General features: G+C 48.5%; 1 protein-coding gene across 1 annotated transcript in view; it reads left to right on the forward strand.

Annotated features, from left to right (window-relative positions):
• Nucleotides 1–231: 231 nt before the first annotated feature.
• The window catches only part of dnah6 (dynein, axonemal, heavy chain 6), a 313,200-nt gene continuing 295,764 nt past the window's right edge, over nt 232–17,667 (forward strand). The window contains exons 1-5 of the mRNA XM_060841711.1: nt 232–261; nt 4,588–4,836; nt 10,761–10,940; nt 13,178–13,285; nt 15,566–15,825. Coding sequence (XP_060697694.1) covers nt 232–261; nt 4,588–4,836; nt 10,761–10,940; nt 13,178–13,285; nt 15,566–15,825 — 827 coding nt within the window. The remainder of the gene's footprint in view (nt 262–4,587; nt 4,837–10,760; nt 10,941–13,177; nt 13,286–15,565; nt 15,826–17,667) is intronic.

Consider the following 17,667-nt stretch of genomic DNA (forward strand, 5'->3'; position numbering starts at 1 on the left):
AAAATGTAACCATCCAGCAGTTAGCTATGACAACTCTGACCCCTGTCCTTTTCACCCAGAGCTGAACAGAACAAGGATTGATGGAGATTGTAATAGATATCCCGTCACATGGTTCTCAGGCCCCGCCCACCCCGCGTTGCCCGCCGGGAAGGTCCGGAGCGCTTTCTCTGTTGCCGAGCAACAAGAAACAAGCCGTGAGGCCGCTTCGAGCTGAGGAGATTGTGGGAGGCAATGGCGAGCCGGACTGCGGCCACGGCCAGTGTGAGTAAATACTGGGCATCTTCTCTTAGCGAGAGAAGATGGTAAATGTGAAGTCAAGATGAGTGGAGAAGTAGCGGTCAGAGACATTCCTCAGTGGGCGCTGGGGAGGAGGGTTGTGGAGATCAAACCGTGGAGGTGAAACCTCCCTTTCCTGCCGTCCCCTCTTCATCCCCTCACCTCCTCTGCCCCTCCCCTCTCCCCCCCTCTCCCCCCCCTCTCCCTCCCCCCTCCCCCTCCCTCTCCCCCTCCCCCTCCCTCTCCCCCTCCCCCCCCCCCCTCCCTCCCCCCCCCTCCCTCCCCCCCTCCCCTCCCCCCCTCCCCCCCCTCCCTCCCCCCCTCCCCTCCCCCCTCCCCCTCCCCCTCCCCCCCCTCCCCCTCCCCCTCTCTCCCCCTCCTCCCCCTCCCCCTCCCCCTCCCCTCTCTCCCCCCTCCCCCTCTCTCCCCCCCCTCCCCCTCCCCCTCCCCCCCCCCCCTCCCCCCCTCCCCCCCTCTCTCCCCCCCCTCTCCCCCCCCCCCTCCCCCTCCCCCTCTCTCCCCCCCCCCCCTCTCTCCCCCCTCCCCCTCTCTCCCCCTCCCCTCTCTCTCCCCCTCTCCCCCTCCCCCTCTCTCCCCCTCCCCCTCTCTCCCCCTCCCCCTCTCTCCCCCTCTCCCCCCCCCCCCTACCCCTCCCCCCCCCCCTCCCCCTCCCCCTCCCCCTCTCTCCCCCCTCCCCTCCCCCTCTCTCCCCCTCCCTCTCCCCCCCCCCCTCCCTCTCCCCCCCCCCCTCCCCCCCCCTCCCTCTCCCCCCCTCCCCCCCCTCCCTCCCCCCCCCTCCCCTTCCCCCCCCCCCCCCCCCATCCCCTTCCCCCCCCTCCCCCCCCTCCCCCCCCCCCTCCCCCCCCCTCCCCCCCCCTCCCCCCCTCCCCTTCCCTCCCCTCCCCCCCCTCCCCCTCCCTCCCCCTCCCTCCCCCTCCCCCCCCCCTCCCCCCCCCCCCCCTCCCCCCCCTCCCCCTCCCCCCCTCCCCCCCCCCCCTCCCCCCCCCCCCTCCCCCCCTCCCCCCCCCCCTCCCCCCCCCCTTCCCCCCCCCCTCCCCCCCCCCCTCCCCCCCCTCCCCCCCCCCTTCCTCCCCCCCCCTCCCCCCCCCTCTCCCCCCCCCCCCTCCCCCCCTCTCCCCCCCTCCCCCCCCCCCTCTCCCCCCCTCTCCCCCCCTCCCCCCCCCCCCCCCCCCCCCCCCCTCCCCTCCCCCCCCCCCCCCCCCCCCCCCCCCCCTCTCCCCCTCTCCCCCTCTCCCCCCCCTTCCCCCCCCCCCTCCCCCCCTCTCCCCCCTCCCCCTCTCCCCCCCTCTCCCTCCCCCCCTCTCCCCCCCTCCCCCTCCCCCCCTCTCCCCCCCTCCCCCCCCTCCCCTCCCCCCTCCCCCCCCCCTCCCCCCCCTCCCCCCCCTCCCCCCCCCCCCCCCTCTCCCCCTCTCCCCCTCCCCCTCTCCCCTCTCCCCCTCCCCCCTCTCCCCCTCTCCCCCTCTCCCCCTCTCTCCCCCTCCCCCTCTCCGCCTCCCTCCCCCTCTCTCCCCCTCCCCCTCCCCGCCTCCCTCCCCCTCTCTCCCCCTCCCCCTCCCCGCCTCCCTCCCCCTCTCTCCCCCTCCCCCTCCCCGTCCCTCCCCCTCCCCCTCACCTCTCTCTCTCCCCCCCCCCTCACCCCCCCCCTCACCCCCTCACCCCCCTCCCCCTCACCCCCTCACCCCCCCTCCCCCTCACCCCCTCTCTCCCCCTCACCCCCTCTCTCCCCCTCACCCCCTCTCTCCCCCTCCCCCTCTCTCCCCCTCCCCCTCTCTCCCCCTCCCCCTCTCTCCCCCTCCCCCCTCTCTCCCCCTCCCCCTCTCTCCCCCTCACCCCCTCTCTCCCCTTCCCTCCCCCCCTCCCCCCCTTCCCCCCCCTTCCCCCCCCCCCCCCCCCCCCCCCCCCCCCTCCCCCCCCCCCTCCCCCCCCCCCCTCCCCCCCCCCTTCCCCCCCCTCCCCCCCCCCCCCCCTCCCCCTCCCCCTCCCCCCCCCCTCCCCCTCCCCCCCTCCCTCCCCCTCCTCCCCCCCCTCCCTCCCCCTCCCCCCCCTCCCTCCCCCTCCCCCCCCCCTCCCCCCCCCCCCCCCCTCCCCCCCTCCCTCCCCCCCCTCCCTCCCTCCCCCCCCCCCCCTCCCTCCCCCTCCCCCCCCCTCCCTCCCCCTCCCCCCCCCTCCCTCCCCCTCCCCCCCCTCCCCCTCCCCGCCCCGCCTCCCCCCTCCCCCCCCCTCCCGCCCCCCCCCCCCCCCCGCTCCCCCACCCAGCCCCCCCTCTCCCCCCACCCCCCCCCTCTCCCCCCCTCCCCCACCCCCCCTCTCCCCCCCTCTCCCCCCCCTCCCCCACCCCCCCTCTCCCCCCCCTCCCCCTCCCCCCCTTTCCCCCCCCCTCCCCCCCCCCCCCCCTCCCCCCCTCCCCCCCCCCCCCCCCCCCCCCCCCTCCCTCCCCCCCTCCCTCCCCCCCTCCCCCCCCCTTCCCCCCCCCCTTCCCCCCCCCCTTCCCCCCCCCCTTCCCCCCCCCCTTCCCCCCCCTTCCCCCCCCTTCCCCCCCCCCCCCCTCCCCCCCCCCCCCCCCCCCCCCCCCCCTCTCCCCCCCCTTCCCCCCCCCCCCTCTCCCCCCCCTTCCCCCCCTCTCCCCCCCCTTCCCCCCCCCTCCCCCCCCCCCCCTCCCCCCCCTCCCCCCCCCTCCCCCCTCCCCTTCCCCCCCCCCCCCCCCCCCTCCCCCCCTCCCCCCCCCCCCCCCCCCCCCCCCCCCCTCCCCTTCCCCCCCCTCCCCCCTCCCCTTCCCCCCCCCTCCCTCCCCCTCCCTCCCCCTCCCTCCCCCTCCCTCCCCCTCCCCAGCTATGCCTGCCTCTTAGTAGGATATGTGGAACAGTCCATCTTCCGCAACTACACTGGCACCACTCCCCACCTTTTCCTCCGCTACATCGATGACTGTATAGGCGTTGCCTCGTGTTCCCACGAGGAGGTTGAACAGTTCATCCACTTTACCAACACCTTCCACCCCGACCTCAAATTCACCTGGACCGTCTCAGACTCCTCCCTCCCCTTCCTAGACCTTTCCATTTCTATCTTGGGCGACCGAATCAACACGGACATCTACTATAAACCGACTGACTCCCACAGCTACCTAGACTACACCTCCTCCCACCCTGCCCCCTGTAAAAACGCCATCCCATATTCCCAATTCCTTCGTCTCCGCCGCATCTGCTCCCAGGAGGACCAGTTCCCATACCGTACAGCCCAGATGGCCTCCTTCTTCACGGACCGCAGTTTCCCCCCAGACGTGATCGACGATGCCCTCCACCGCATCTCCTCCACTTCCCGTTCCTCCGCCCTTGAGCCCAGCCCCTCCAACCGCCACCAGGACAGAACTCCACTGGTTCTCAGCTACCACCCACCAACCTCCATATACAGCGTATCATCCGCCACCTCCAAACGGACCCCACCACCAGGGATATATTTCCCTCCCCTCCCCTATCAGCATTCCGAAAAGATCACTCCCTCCATGACTCCCTCGTCAGGTCCACACCCCCACCAACCCAACCTCCACTGCAACTGCAAGAAATGCAAAACTTGTGCCCACACCTCCTCTCTTACTTCTCCTCAAGTCCCCAAGGGATCCTTCCATATCCGCCACAAATTCACCTGCACCTCCCACTCCATTGCCAGACCATAACAATACGACGGTTGGAGGAACAGCACCTCATCTTCTGCCTAGGAACCCTCCAACCACAAGGGATGAACCTAGATTTCTCCTGTTTCCTCATTTCCCCTCCCCCCACCTTGTCTCAGTTAAATCCTTCGAACTCAGCACCACCTTCCTAACCTGCAATCTTCTTCCTGACTTCTCCGCCCCCGCCCCACTCCGGCCTATCACCCTCACCTTGACCTCCTTCCACTTATCGCATCTCCATCGCCCCTCCCCCAAGTCCCTCCTTTTATCTTAGCCTGCTGGACACACTTTCCTCATTCCTGAAGAAGGGCTTATGCCCGAAACATCAAATCTCCTGTTCCTTGGATGCTGCCTGACCTGCTGCGCTTTTCCAGCAACACATTTTCAACTGTGGGCAATAATCCAATCATTTAAGACTGTTGTTTGCATAGTGGGGAGTCGCACAGGAATGGGACTATCGTGTCATCAAAGTAATGACTAATCCGATCATGCACTAAATGTATACTTAAAACATTTTGCTTCAAGACTTTTTATTTCCATTTTTTAATGAAAAGAAATATACAGGCTATTTAAATGTAGATTGCAGTTGAATTTATTTTACAATATTTTCGCATTTATTTTTGCAGTCCAAAAGCTTTCACCTTCCTGATACGTCAGCATGTGTGCCGCCAAACATTAAAAGGAAAAGGAAGAAAGTTGGAGACACTGTTACTCCTCCAAATTTAGAAATTGATCCTTCAGAGCTGCAATCGAGACTAATTTCCACAGCACCAAAACAATCCACTCCAAATCCACTTGCTTTGAAATTTACCCAGAATACAAAAGCACGGGAAAAAAGAATAGCACGGGAGCAGCGGGTTCAACTGCAACCATTGGTAGGTGCCAATTCATTTTGTTATTCATGTAAGAGTGATGGTTGTGTTTGCTGACTCTGCAATGATAGAGGCCTGCAACTGACAGTGTCAATATCTGTGACATCACTTATGGAAGTACTCAAGTCAATATTAAGGATGGTGGAAGGTGAGCAAAGACAGTAAAATTTTCTTCTTCCCTTCCTGTCTGTTTTCCTTCGCTCTCTGCTGCTCCCCAGCTCACCACCATTTTCATTCTCCTATTACTGCTTCCCCCATTACTTCTTTTCACTCAGGCTACATATTCTGCTTTGCCCCCCAAAATGTTGTCGCTTCCCCTTGTTTTGCAAATTGCTATCCCCCCCCACCACCACCTTTCTCTTCGCTTCTTTGAACTTATTCCTTTCACTGTTTCTTCCCATTTCTTTTGCCATTTTCTCCTCACCTGGGAGTGGATGGCAGAACAGATGGAAGTTTTGAGAGAACTGGAATAAATGATGGGTGTCAGGGGGAACAGTGGTGAGTAAGAGTGAATGGACAGTGGGGAGTGTGACGGAGCAGTGGACTAGATGACAAGGGTGTGAGGGGTCAAATGGGATTTGTCTGTGGGGGTTGGGGGTGTGGATGGGGAAACTGGGAAGTGAGCAGCATAGTGGATGCCAGGGAGTAGGAGTGTGCAGATGGTTGGGAGTAGAGTTGATGGGGAAGGGAGTATCAAGTGGATAGAAGTAGTGGAATGAATGACAGGAGGTGAGTCACAGACAGTGGGAGGGAAAAACTCTGTGAATCTCCTCTTAACCCTCTTTTAACCCTAGCGTCTCCAATCTAGTCACATAACGAAAGTCCTTCATGTTGTAACACTTGTCTTTCATGTTTTCTTCACCCTTTGCAGTCCTTCTAAAGGTATAAAGACGAGCCATGCATTCAAACGCTTTATCCACCTACAGAATCATACTATCCATATAAATGTTAAACTAAATAATATGCATTTAACATCTCTGGCTGTTTGGAAACTGGAGTTGTTTAAAAAAAATGACATTTTTATTTTTGTGCAATAGTCAACTTTATAGCATTTATATAATTTTACTTTGTCCATTTGTATTTATTATTTGCATTCGGCAGCTGTCCTAGACTGCACTTTTCATGATAAAGTTCATTCGTGTAATGTTGGGCACTGAAAATAGCCAATGTAAACAGAATCTAGAATCTACTCTAGATTCACAAATGGTAGGTAACTGGTAGTCCAAATGATGTAAGTCACAAAAGTACTGCATTTTGGGCACTGTAACAATAGTGTTTACCAAATTTGTTTAACTCAGGATTTCTTGCCATTAAATAAATCGTACATTGCTCATCAATTGATGCTAAATGATTTCTTTTTCATATGTAAATTGCCAGCAGATTGCCTTGCTCATCAATTGCACATATCACCAGAAGATGCTCATAATCTCTTGATATATGGCCAGCAAGTCATCTTACATTTATCAAATTGTCTTTTAAAAATAAAAAGAAAAGGAATGATTAAGTAAAGAATTGATAATTAATCTATTCACGTTTAATCCAGCTAAGTATGTGGTAATTTACATTTGGTTTGCCAATTGTGTCCAAAGTAGAAAAAATTGCCAGAATTTCCTGGGTAGACAAGCAGGGAAGGCTGGAAGAACACAGCAAGCCAGGCAGCATGAGGAGGTGGAAAAGTCCAATGTTTCGGGTACAACCATTCTTCAGGAATGGACGTGGGGGTAGGAGGAGTTGCAGATAAAGTGGTGGGGCGAGAAGGGGAAGGATTATGGATGGGGAGAGGGGTCTGGTGATGATAGGTGAATACAGGTGATAGGTATGACCTGGTAGTTTGATAGGAGGACTGAATCTGGTTGGTAGCTGGAAGGAGTGGTCGGTTGAAGAGATGAAAGGGAGGCCTTGGGGCTGGAAAGAGAGTCAGGGTATGGATTGGAAAGGTTATTTGAAATTGGAGAGTATTGAGTCCTCTGGGCTACACGCTACCCAGGTGAAGAATGAGCTGTTGTTCCTGCGATGTGCACTCTGATTAATGGTGGCTATGGAGGAGACCAAGGATGGACATGTCAGAGAGGGGTTTGGGAGGGTGACACCAACCAAGGATTGGTGAAGGGAATGGTCCTTGTGGAAGGCAGAGAAGGGGTGGGGAGGGTAAGATGTTCTTGGTGGTGGCGTCTAGTTGGAGTTTGCAGAAGTGTTCGAGGATGATACGTTGGATGAATAGATTGGTTGGGTGGAAAGTGAACATAAGGGGGACCCTCTCTTTTATTAAGTTTGGATGGGACAGTGTTTGGAACAGTGGAGCAGGGAATGGAGGTGGTGTGGTGGAGGGCGGTCTGAATGACTTGAGGCTAAAGGGGAGGAGGGGGCAAGGGATGTGGTGTGGTGGGGATGAGTAGTTGTGGGAGGGAGGTGTGCTGGGAAGTGTGATGGGAGATTCAATTTGAATTTGGAGAGGAGTGTAAGGGAGATAAATTGAGGAGGAGGAGGAAGGAGAAGTGGAGGGCTGGGGTGTATTGTGGAGGTGGACAGTTGAGCAGGAAGAACTGGTTTGTTGCTTGGCTTCAGGTGGGTGGTAGGACCCAAGAACAATATGTCATCGAACCATTTAGGGAGCAGATTCTCTTGGATTTGGTAATGGAGCAAGTTTAGTAAATGACCTCAGAAAAAGATCCCGAGCAAGTAGTGATCATAACATGATAGGGTTTAATATTCAGTTCAGTAATTAAAGTATAGTTTGGAAACAACTGTGTTTAACTTGAATCAAGGGCATTGCAACAAAATAAGGGTAGAATTAGTTAAAATGAACTGGGACGATAGCTTAAAAGGAATGACAGTAAGGAAGCAGTGGCAGACATTGAAGGAGGTATTTTTCCTGAAAGATTCAAAGAGAGGGATAAGTCAACCATGACTAACCAAAGAAATTAGGGAGAGTATTACACTGAAAGAAAAAGCATATAAGGAAGTAAAAGTTAGTGATTGCCCTTAAGACCAGAATAAATTCAGAGTTCAGGAAAGGAGGGCTAAAGAAATAATGAATTTCGCCAAAAACGGATACCCACGCAACTTTATCACCAGATGCCTAAGAGATAGACCGAGGAACGAGGACATGCCACAACCAAAAGGACTAGCCACTCTACCGTACGTCAGGAGCGTCTCAGAACTGACAGCCAGACTACTGCGACCCTTAGGACTCATAACAGCACACAAGCCAACATCCACGCTCAGACAACAACTCACTAGAACAAAGGACCCAATACCCAGCATGAGCCAAACTAACGTAGTTTACAAAATACCATGCAAGGACTGCACAAAATACTATATAGGACAAACAGGAAGACAGCTAACAATCCGCATCCATGAACATCAGCTAGCCACAAAACGACACGACCAGCTATCTCTAGTAGCCATACACTCAGACAACCAGCAACATGAATTTGACTGGGAAAACACCACTATCATAGGACAAGCCAGACAGAGAACAGGCAGAGAATTCCTAGAAGCATGGCATTCATCCCCAAACTCCATTAACAGACACATTGACCTGGACACCATATACAAACCACTACAGCTGAAACTGACACCCGGAAACGGCAAGAACATCCATCAACAGACACATCGACCTGGACCCCACATACAAATCACTGCAGCTGAAACTGACACCCGGAAGCGGCAAGAACAAACCAATATAAATACTGGAAGAAACATCAAAGCAGCGCTTCACACGAGGCTCCAACAGCACTGATGATGTTCCCTAGCCAGGGAACGAAACGTTTGCAGCAAAAACTTCCAGCTCGGCGAGCAGAACCACAACAACGGATACCCGAGCTACAAATCTTCAATCAGATTTTAAATAATGAAAAATTAAACTATAAGGACAAATTAGCAAGGAATATACAGTTGGCAGTAATTCTTTAAATGTATAAAATGTGAAGGAGAGCTCAGTGTATGTAGGTCCTGTAGAAAATGAACTTTAGGAATTAGTTATGGGGAACACAAAAATAAGAGAAATTAAACAGATTTTGCATCACTCTTCACTGTGGAAGATAGTTTGGGCTAATGGGATATAAGTCTTCTGAGCCTGATGTCTTGCATTTGAGGATCCTAAAATAAGTATCTGTAGAGATATTTGATGCATTGGTTGTAATTTTCCAGAAATCCTTGGATTTTGGAGAAGTACCAGATAATTGGAAAGCTGCCAATGTAACATCCCTTTTCAAAAAAAAGGGAGGCAAAAAGCAGATAACTGTACACTGATTAGCCTAACGTCTACTGTTGGCAAATTTTGGAATCAATTATTAAGAAAGTAATAGTACGACATTTGGAAAATCATAATCTAATCAAGCATAGTTAGCATGGCAACATGAAAGCAAAATCCTGTCTGACTAACGTAGAATTTTTTGAGGAAATCTTGACCAGAGTAGTTAGAAAAGAATCAGTAGATGTGTTGTATTTGGACTTCCAGAAGGCATATGACAAGGTTAAGACAGAAGATGAGGTCATAAGAACCCACTGTGTTGGAGGTAGTATATTGGCACAGGTGGTGAATTGGCTAATGGCCAGGAAACAATGGGTGTGGGTATACTGTTCTGTTTTAGACTGGTTACATGTAGGGTTGGACAGGGATCAATGCTGGGACTGCACATGTTTACAATATATATTAATGATTTGAAGAAAGAACATGAATGTATGTTAGCCACAATTACAGACAGCACAAAAATCGTTGGAACGGCAGGTTGTGAGAGGGATACAAAATTATTAAGAGATATTCATAGGTTAAGTGGATTAAAGCTTGCCAAATGAATAAAAATTGGAAAATATGGAGTAGTTCATCTTGGAAGGGGAAACAGAATGGGAAAAGCCATGAAAATGAATGTGAGGAATGTCAGATTAGCCATGATCCTATTGAATGGCAAAACAGGCTTGAGGAGGTGAGCAGCCTACTCCTGTTCCTATTCATTACGTTCTTATGGTCTTTGAATGATTATCTTTATCTAAAAATATTGAGCTTGGGCTGTTGTGGCACTGTGGTGGTCTCTGTATCTCTGAGACATAATCCCTGGATTCAAGTCTCAGCTGTTTCTGAGGTGTGTTATATCATTTGTCATACCAACCTGTTTAATTTTTTGAAAGTATATTTAGGTTTCACTATTAGGTTACACTTAGGACATCTGGGTCTTGTGACGTATCGTCCTTACTTGTGGCTACTGGGCTCAAGGCCCATGTGCCCTGTAGGTGTCATTATGTGTCCAAACAGACTAAAAATAAGTACGTACATAGAGTGGAACTTGCACTGTATAAGTTAAGACATTTTGAAGCTTTTTGTGTGTCTTATTGCTCTGGAGAAATGAAGCTGTATCGAAAATAAAGGTTTCCTGAAACCACCTAGTGACTTAGATCTCATACTTTCCAATGAGAGTCCAACAATTACCAAAAATTCCAGTCACCAAAGTAGGAGCAAATATTTCATAGAATCATGCAATACAGTCAAAGCCCTTCAGCCCATTGAGCCTATATGGTTTACACTGCACTTTTTACTTCATAACTTGCATGTTTGAACTCTGCATGAGGTTGTATTTTCTGGGAATTGATTTGGTGTGTTCGTGAGGTAGCTGTGCACTTTGGAAGTGCAATCTTTCTATTGAGGAATGAAACGGAAACTTTAATCTGACTACTCAGGATGACATAGAAGGTCACATGGGAATGTTGCTAGTAGGCAGAAATCTTGCAGCAATATGTGGGTTCACTAATAATTGGTTATAAGGTAATGTTGAAATACAAATTCTTTCAAGTTATTTCTAATCTCCTGCTTATTATTATGGTTTATACATCGAGTTTCCATATAATTTACTTAACTGATGTTTCTTCAATATGAATTTTGGTGCATTTTCCTATCACTAATAAAAAAAAATCCTTCCATGTATTGACAGCCTATCCTCAAGAGGTACCAAGACAAAAAACAGCCAGAATATATCTTTGCAAAGAATAGAGAGCAACTGATAAAATCAGGATGGCAGCCATCAAAGCGGGCACGACCTGAGTCTTTAGATTTAAGCAGCCAGCCTATCCAACGGTTACCAAAACTATCAGCTGATGTGAAGAAGAAACAGGTTTGAAAAAAATTAACAATATGTACTTGACTTAACAATTTCCTTTAGTAAATTGCACTCCTTTTCATATAGCTGACCAAAATATATCTACTGCCAGGAGAACAGTCGTCTTGCTCAATGCACTTCCAGTACATAATAAGGGCCACACATCTGTCATATTCCCCTCTTACCTTTTAGAAAACACCAAAGTCCTCATTTAATGCTCCTCCATCTGCATAGTCTAGCTTGAGAACTGAGTAGAATCAAAAATTAACAGACGTTTATCTTTATTTGAAGATTCTGGGCATGCACTTTTGTTTTTTTGTAAAAAACTATTTAAATGAACTAATGGAAAAATCAACTTTCTGACGTCCACATTTTGCTTTTAAAAAATTAGGGATGACTTGTACCGGGATAATAGGTTGAAATGGTCTTTGGAACTGTCGAATTTGCATTGTTATTGATTACTTGTCGTAATCCTGAATTCAACAGGGATTGGGTGACCCATGGTATCTACAAATATTTCTGACATTTAAATGAGAAAAGAACAGAGTGTGAAAATAGAGAAGTCTCCTGGGCCGGATGGGATTTATCCTAGGATGCTCCAGGAAGCCAGGGAGAAGATTTCCCTGTCTACAGGAATAGTGCCAGAAGACTGGAGGATAGCAAATGTGGTTCCCCTATTCAAGAAGGGGAGTAGAGACAATCCTGGTAATTATAGACCAGTGAGCCTTACTTCAGTTGTTGGTAAAGTGTTGGAAAAGGTTATAAGAGATAAGATTTATAATCATCCAGAAAAGAATAATTTGATTAGGATAGTCAGCACGGTTTTGTGAAGGGTAGGTTGTGCCTCACAAACCTTATTGAATTCTTTGAGAAGGTGACCAAATAGGTAGATCAGAGTAAACCAGTTGATATGGTGTATATGGGTTTCAGCAAGGTGTTCGATAAGGTTCCCCACAGTAGGCTATTGTACAAAATGTGGAGGAATGGGGTTGTGGGAGATATAGCAGTTTGGATCAGTAATTGGCTTGCTGAAAGTAGACAGAGGGTGGTGGTTGATGGGAAATGTTGAACCTGGAGTCCAGTTACGAGTGGTGTACCGCAATGGATGGTATTGGGTCCACTGCTATTTGTCATTTTTATAAACAACCTGGATGAGGGCATAGAAGGGTGGGTTAGTAAATTTGCAGATGACTCTAAGGTTGGTGGAGTTGTGGATAGTGGACCAAAGAGGTTGTGGGTTACAGACAGACATAGATAAGCTGCAGAGCTGCGCTGAGAGGTGGCAAATGGAGATTAATGCGACAAGTGTGAGGTGATTCTCTTTGGTTGGAGTAACCGGAATGCAAAGTACTGAGCTAATGGTAAGATTCTTGGTAGTGTAGATGAGCAGAGAGATCTCGGTGTCCAGGTACGCAGATCCTTGAAAGTTGCCACCCAGGTTGACAGGATTGTTAAGAAGGCATACAGTGTTTTAGCTTTTATTAATAGAGGGATCAAGTTCTGAAACCATGAGGTTATGCTACAGCTGTGCAAAACTCTGGTGCAACCGCACTGGAGTATTGTGTACAATTCTGGTCACCGCATTATAAGAAGGATTATAAGAAAGGGTGCAGAGGAGATTTACTAGAATGTTGCCTGGTATGGAGGGTAGGTCTTACGAGGAAAGGCTGAGGGACTTGAGGCTGTTTTCGTTAGAGAGAAGAATGTTGAGAGGTGATAACCAAAGGGTTAGATAGGGTGGACAGGGAGACACCTTTTTCCAAGTATGGTGATGGTGAGCACGAGGGGGCATTAGCTTTAAATTGAGGGGTGATAGATATAGGACAGATGTCCGAGGTAGTTTCTTTACTCGGAGAGTAGTAAAGGTATGGAATGCTTTGCCTGTGACGGTAGTAGATTCGCCAACTTTAAGTACATTTAAGTCGTCATTGGACAAGCATAAGGATGTACATGGAATAGTGTAGGTTAGATGGGCTTCAGATTGGTGCAACATGGAGGGCCGAAGGGCCTGTACTGTGCTGTAATGGTCTAATTATGAAAAAGACTCACTGGACTGTTCCTCTTAATCCACCTTCCAAAGCTAACACAAAGTATATATTCAAAGAAAATTAAGGATATTTAGATCAAGGTCAGAATTTGACTTCTACATTTGTCAATATGAAGACAACAGAGTTTGCAGCCAACGGGCTCCTGTGCCCAGGGCGGCTCATCCACTCTGTTTGCTTTTCTTTTTCTTCTTCCTTTCTCTTTAGTTTTTGCTTCTAATTAACTTCTGTGGAGAGCTCGGTATGGTGGCGCCAACAGCATCAGGATTGACGAGGAAATGGAAGGAAGATAGCTTTGCTGGAGTCTGCAGCTTGGCAACTGCTGGTGAGCCCGGAGCAGGATTCTGGAAACAGCATCGAGGATGTGGCTGGTGAAGGGGTGAGCACAAGACCCAGTATCGGCTGCTACATCAGTGGAGTTGATGTCGGTGATAAGTCCAGTGGTGAAAGATATCTCCTGAGGAACAGCAGTTTTGTTGGTTGGGCCTGGCACTGGCGGCAACAAAGAGGTGGCAGAAGGGTTATGGATATTCGTTAAGTTAATCATTGTCAATACATGTGACAATAGACTTGGAGACGCCGGTCTTGGACTGGGGTGCACGAAGTTAAAAATCACAACACCAGGTCATAGTCCGATAGGTTTATTTGGAAGCATTAGCTTTCAGAGCACTGCTCCTTCACCAGGTGGTTGTGGAGAATAAGATTGTAAGACACAATTTATAGCAAAAGTTTACAGTGATGTAACTGAAATTATATATTGAAAGAGACCTGGATTGTTTGTTAAGTCTCTCATCTTTTAGAATGATCGTGTTGGTTTCAGTTTTTTCATATGTAAATCGCAAAACTTTTTTAAAAGTTACATTGTCAAGTGAACTTTGGTGTCATCTTGACCCAGATAGTGTATTGAAGGTGTTAGCTCCCTGTGAGACAATGGTCAGACTGATTCTAATCTAAAAAACAGATTTACAGAATAGTGCATGGCTTCTTGCAGTTTTTGAGAAAACTGAAATGAAATTCTGAAACTACAAATTCACCCCATGAACGTGTGTGAAGGTGTGTGTGTGTGTGTGTGTGTGTGTGAGGGGGTGTCAAGAGTATCTGAGAGAGTGTGTATGAGTGTATAGGGGTTAACGTCTGTGAGAGGGTGTGTGTGAGAATGTATGTGTCTATAGGAGTGTGTCTGTGTGTGGCTGTCTGTGTGATATCAACGAGTTTCATCCCACCATCAAACTCACCATGGACTGCTCTTTAGTATCTATCTCATTCTTGGACACATGCATCTCCATCAAGGATGGGCACCTCAGCACCTCAATCTACCACAAATCCATGGATAACCTCATGATGCTACACTTCTCCAGCTTCCACCCGAAACATATTAAAACAGTCTTCCCCTATGGACAAGCCCTACGCAGGATCTGTTCACGTGAGGAGGAACGTGACGGGCACTTGGAAGTACTCAGGGATGACCTCATAAGAACGGGGTATGATGCTCAACTCATCGACCACCAGTTCCGACGTGCTACAATGAAGAACCTTCTCAGGAGACAGACAAGAGTTGCAACTGACAGGATACCTTTTGTTGTCCAGTACTTCCCAGGAGCTGAAAAACAACGCCATGTTCTTCGCAGCCAGCAAAGCATTATCAATGAGAATGAGCACCTCGCTGAGACTTTCCCCACACCTCCATTTCTTGCCTTTAAACAGCCACCAAACCTCAAACATTCCGCTGCATTTACCCCTTCACCTAACACTATGGGCAATATAGCATGGCCAATTCACCTAACCTGCACATTTTTGGACTGTGGGAGGACACCAGCACACCTGGAGGAAACCCACGCAGACACAGGGAGAATGTGCAAACTCCACACACACGCAGTTGCCTAAGGTGGGAATTGAACCACTGTGCCACCGTGCTGCCCCTACTCTGCTGAACAAACTCTGAAAAAGCAGGTAGTCCCGGACTGATCAAGGTGCTGTCATAGATAATACAAAAAGGATTGACTGTTTCCATAACTGTTGACTAAATATTATTTAAATATTGATAAATAACCTTGATTGCTAGGAACTACACTGGGAACCAATTTACCATGATCTGTTGGGTTTGTTGATTGATGCATTTGTGCATCCTAGAAGATATTTGTATATATTATGTAGGCAAAAAAATGTGTACACACATTGCACCTTTCTATCCAGGGCAATTTCACGCACAATGCCGATACCTGCTGATTCCATGGCAACATCCTGACTAATAAGATTGAGTTTTTTCAGCTAAGATTGACATCCCCATGCAAACCATGCCAACTAATCAGCACCATCTTTTAATGTTGTGTAACTTGGAGTTCTCTCGCAAATTTGATTCTTTGTGTCAGCTCTGATGAATATAATCCAAAAAGCTTAAACTGTGAGTTTCTTTATAGCGATGTTTAGGTTCTGTGCTCCCATGCAATTATTAGGATTTCTAAGTTAACACCAACTTGTTCCTTCGTCATAACAGAATCGGTTAAATGTTAGCCTAAAGATATTCAAAATGAGATTGATGTCTTTGCCATTGAATGCAATGATTTTAATTCTAAATACATTATTTAAATTACACAGGCTGACCTGGGCATATGTGTACAGCCATCTCCTCCACCACCAAAACAACCCATTACTGCTCTGTGCCGGACAAGTTCATGCATGAGAATGATTTTACCTCCAGAGCTGACGTATAGCTCAGCAGAAGATGTTATCCGGGAAAATGTGCAAGATCCTTTAAAAATTATTTCAATAATAAGGAAGAACAAACATCTGGGATTTTTATACATGAACTATAGTGCTCCAAAATATTCCATTAAATATGACTTTTATAATTTGAGGTACAGTCTTTAATCTTTGGGCTGATTCTGTATTTATAATGTTGTAAACTAAATCTACCAATATATTCCTATAATTATATATAATAAAGCTGAGGTTTACATGATGTTTCAAATTTTAAAAAAACTTGGTTGTCCAGTACTTTGGTTTTTCATCTTTTGTATCAAAGATTGTCATTTGAAGCCAAGCCCCTAGATAAAGATGAAACAAGTAATCTGGATTGATGTTTAAATGCAAAATTAACTCATGTTGTATCATTTTGAGTGTATTTTTGGGTAAGATGTTATGGTGGCGATCACTTTTACGCTTGACACTGTTCAAAGAGTAATATGACGAAAGACCAGTCGATCTTTGGGGTTTTTTTTGGTTGGTGAAAGAAATGTTGAATTAATTGTTTTCTGTTTTTCAGATATGGGGTGGGGTGGGCGTCTTAACATGCATCTAAACAAGCAACCAGGCCTTAATTTCACCTCACTTAAAATATCCATCACTATCAAATGTCAGCCGAGGTTACGTGCTGAAGTCTGGAAGTGAGGCTCGAGCACTCCATATTTTGACTGTCTTTTGTCATTTGAGAGATTTAATAAGGAAGTGAATGTTTCTTCTTTCTCTGCGTAGTAAACCTGTGATAATTCTGTTGTATTATCTTCTACCCATTAATTATATGACCTTTGCTCTTGTTTTTGTTCAGTTTCAGTGACAGGGCAAATCAAACATGTAAGATTAGAGCAGGATTGGTGTAGTTTTTAAACTGTAGTTGAGTAACTGCCATTTGTTTTGTGTTGTGATTGGTTCACGGGATTAATGTAAATTTATCAGTTGAGTTTTTAATTAATACCTGGTAAACATGATTGGAACAAGGAATAGGATCAGGTTCCTCTACAGTGATCTGAAGCCAAGTTGTCTTGATAGCCAATACACAGATAGTTTTGATTTTGTTGTTTGGAAAGTCCTGACCCCCCCCCCCCCCCCTTTCCCAAGACCATATTGGTAACTGGCCTATAATTGTGATTTGCCATGTTCCCTTTAATATGAGAAATGAGTTTTCTTTTTAAACCGGGTCAAGATGCAGCAAGAGGCAGTCTTGTGCTCTTTCTCTTGTTTATGGATCTCTATTGGCCTGGAGGAGCAGCAGGGCCTTCATCCTAACCATTAGCCACAGCAATATGCAAATGGTCCTCATATTACGTGACATGATGCATCTATTGTTTAAGTCTTAGCTAACATACAGTCAGCCATGTAATGGAAAATGAATGTGAGATCGCTGACTGAGCTAATAAACAGAAGTTCTAGTTTTGTGTTATAGTGTCAGTTTGTTTTGGACATTGAACATGCAGCATTAATTACATGCATGTTCCCTCTTTAAAAAGCTTCAATTTACTCAATAGTAATAGCTGTGTCTCCCTTCCTCTTCAAAGTCCCTCTTGCTATCAGATTCCTACCCATTTTCTCCACAGCTGCTCACAGAAAGCTGTCTCCATAGCCTCAATCAAATTCACAAATTATATTTTGTGAATTTTGAGTATGCATTATCCTACATTATGCTTTTCGATTTCTCTGGAGCCTCTTATTGTAGTTGATTGTACTGACCTTAAGCAATTACTAACCCAACTCAGCAAATTGCATCTAAGCAGCAATTTCTTTTGCCACTTGCAGAGTTTCCTAAGACTCCATTGTTTAGATAGGAGGTCACCTTCTAGGTGCATGCCAGTGCTGTTCAGCTGTATATCTTCAATTATTTTGAAGTATGTACTACCTTTATCATGTCAGATGACTTGCCCATTGTCCAATCCTGGATGAGACTTGAATTACTTCAACTAAACATGTAACGGACATACCAGTTG

Source organism: Hemiscyllium ocellatum, chromosome 2, assembly GCF_020745735.1.
Source record: "Hemiscyllium ocellatum isolate sHemOce1 chromosome 2, sHemOce1.pat.X.cur, whole genome shotgun sequence".
NCBI classification, from domain to species: Eukaryota; Metazoa; Chordata; class Chondrichthyes; order Orectolobiformes; family Hemiscylliidae; genus Hemiscyllium; species Hemiscyllium ocellatum.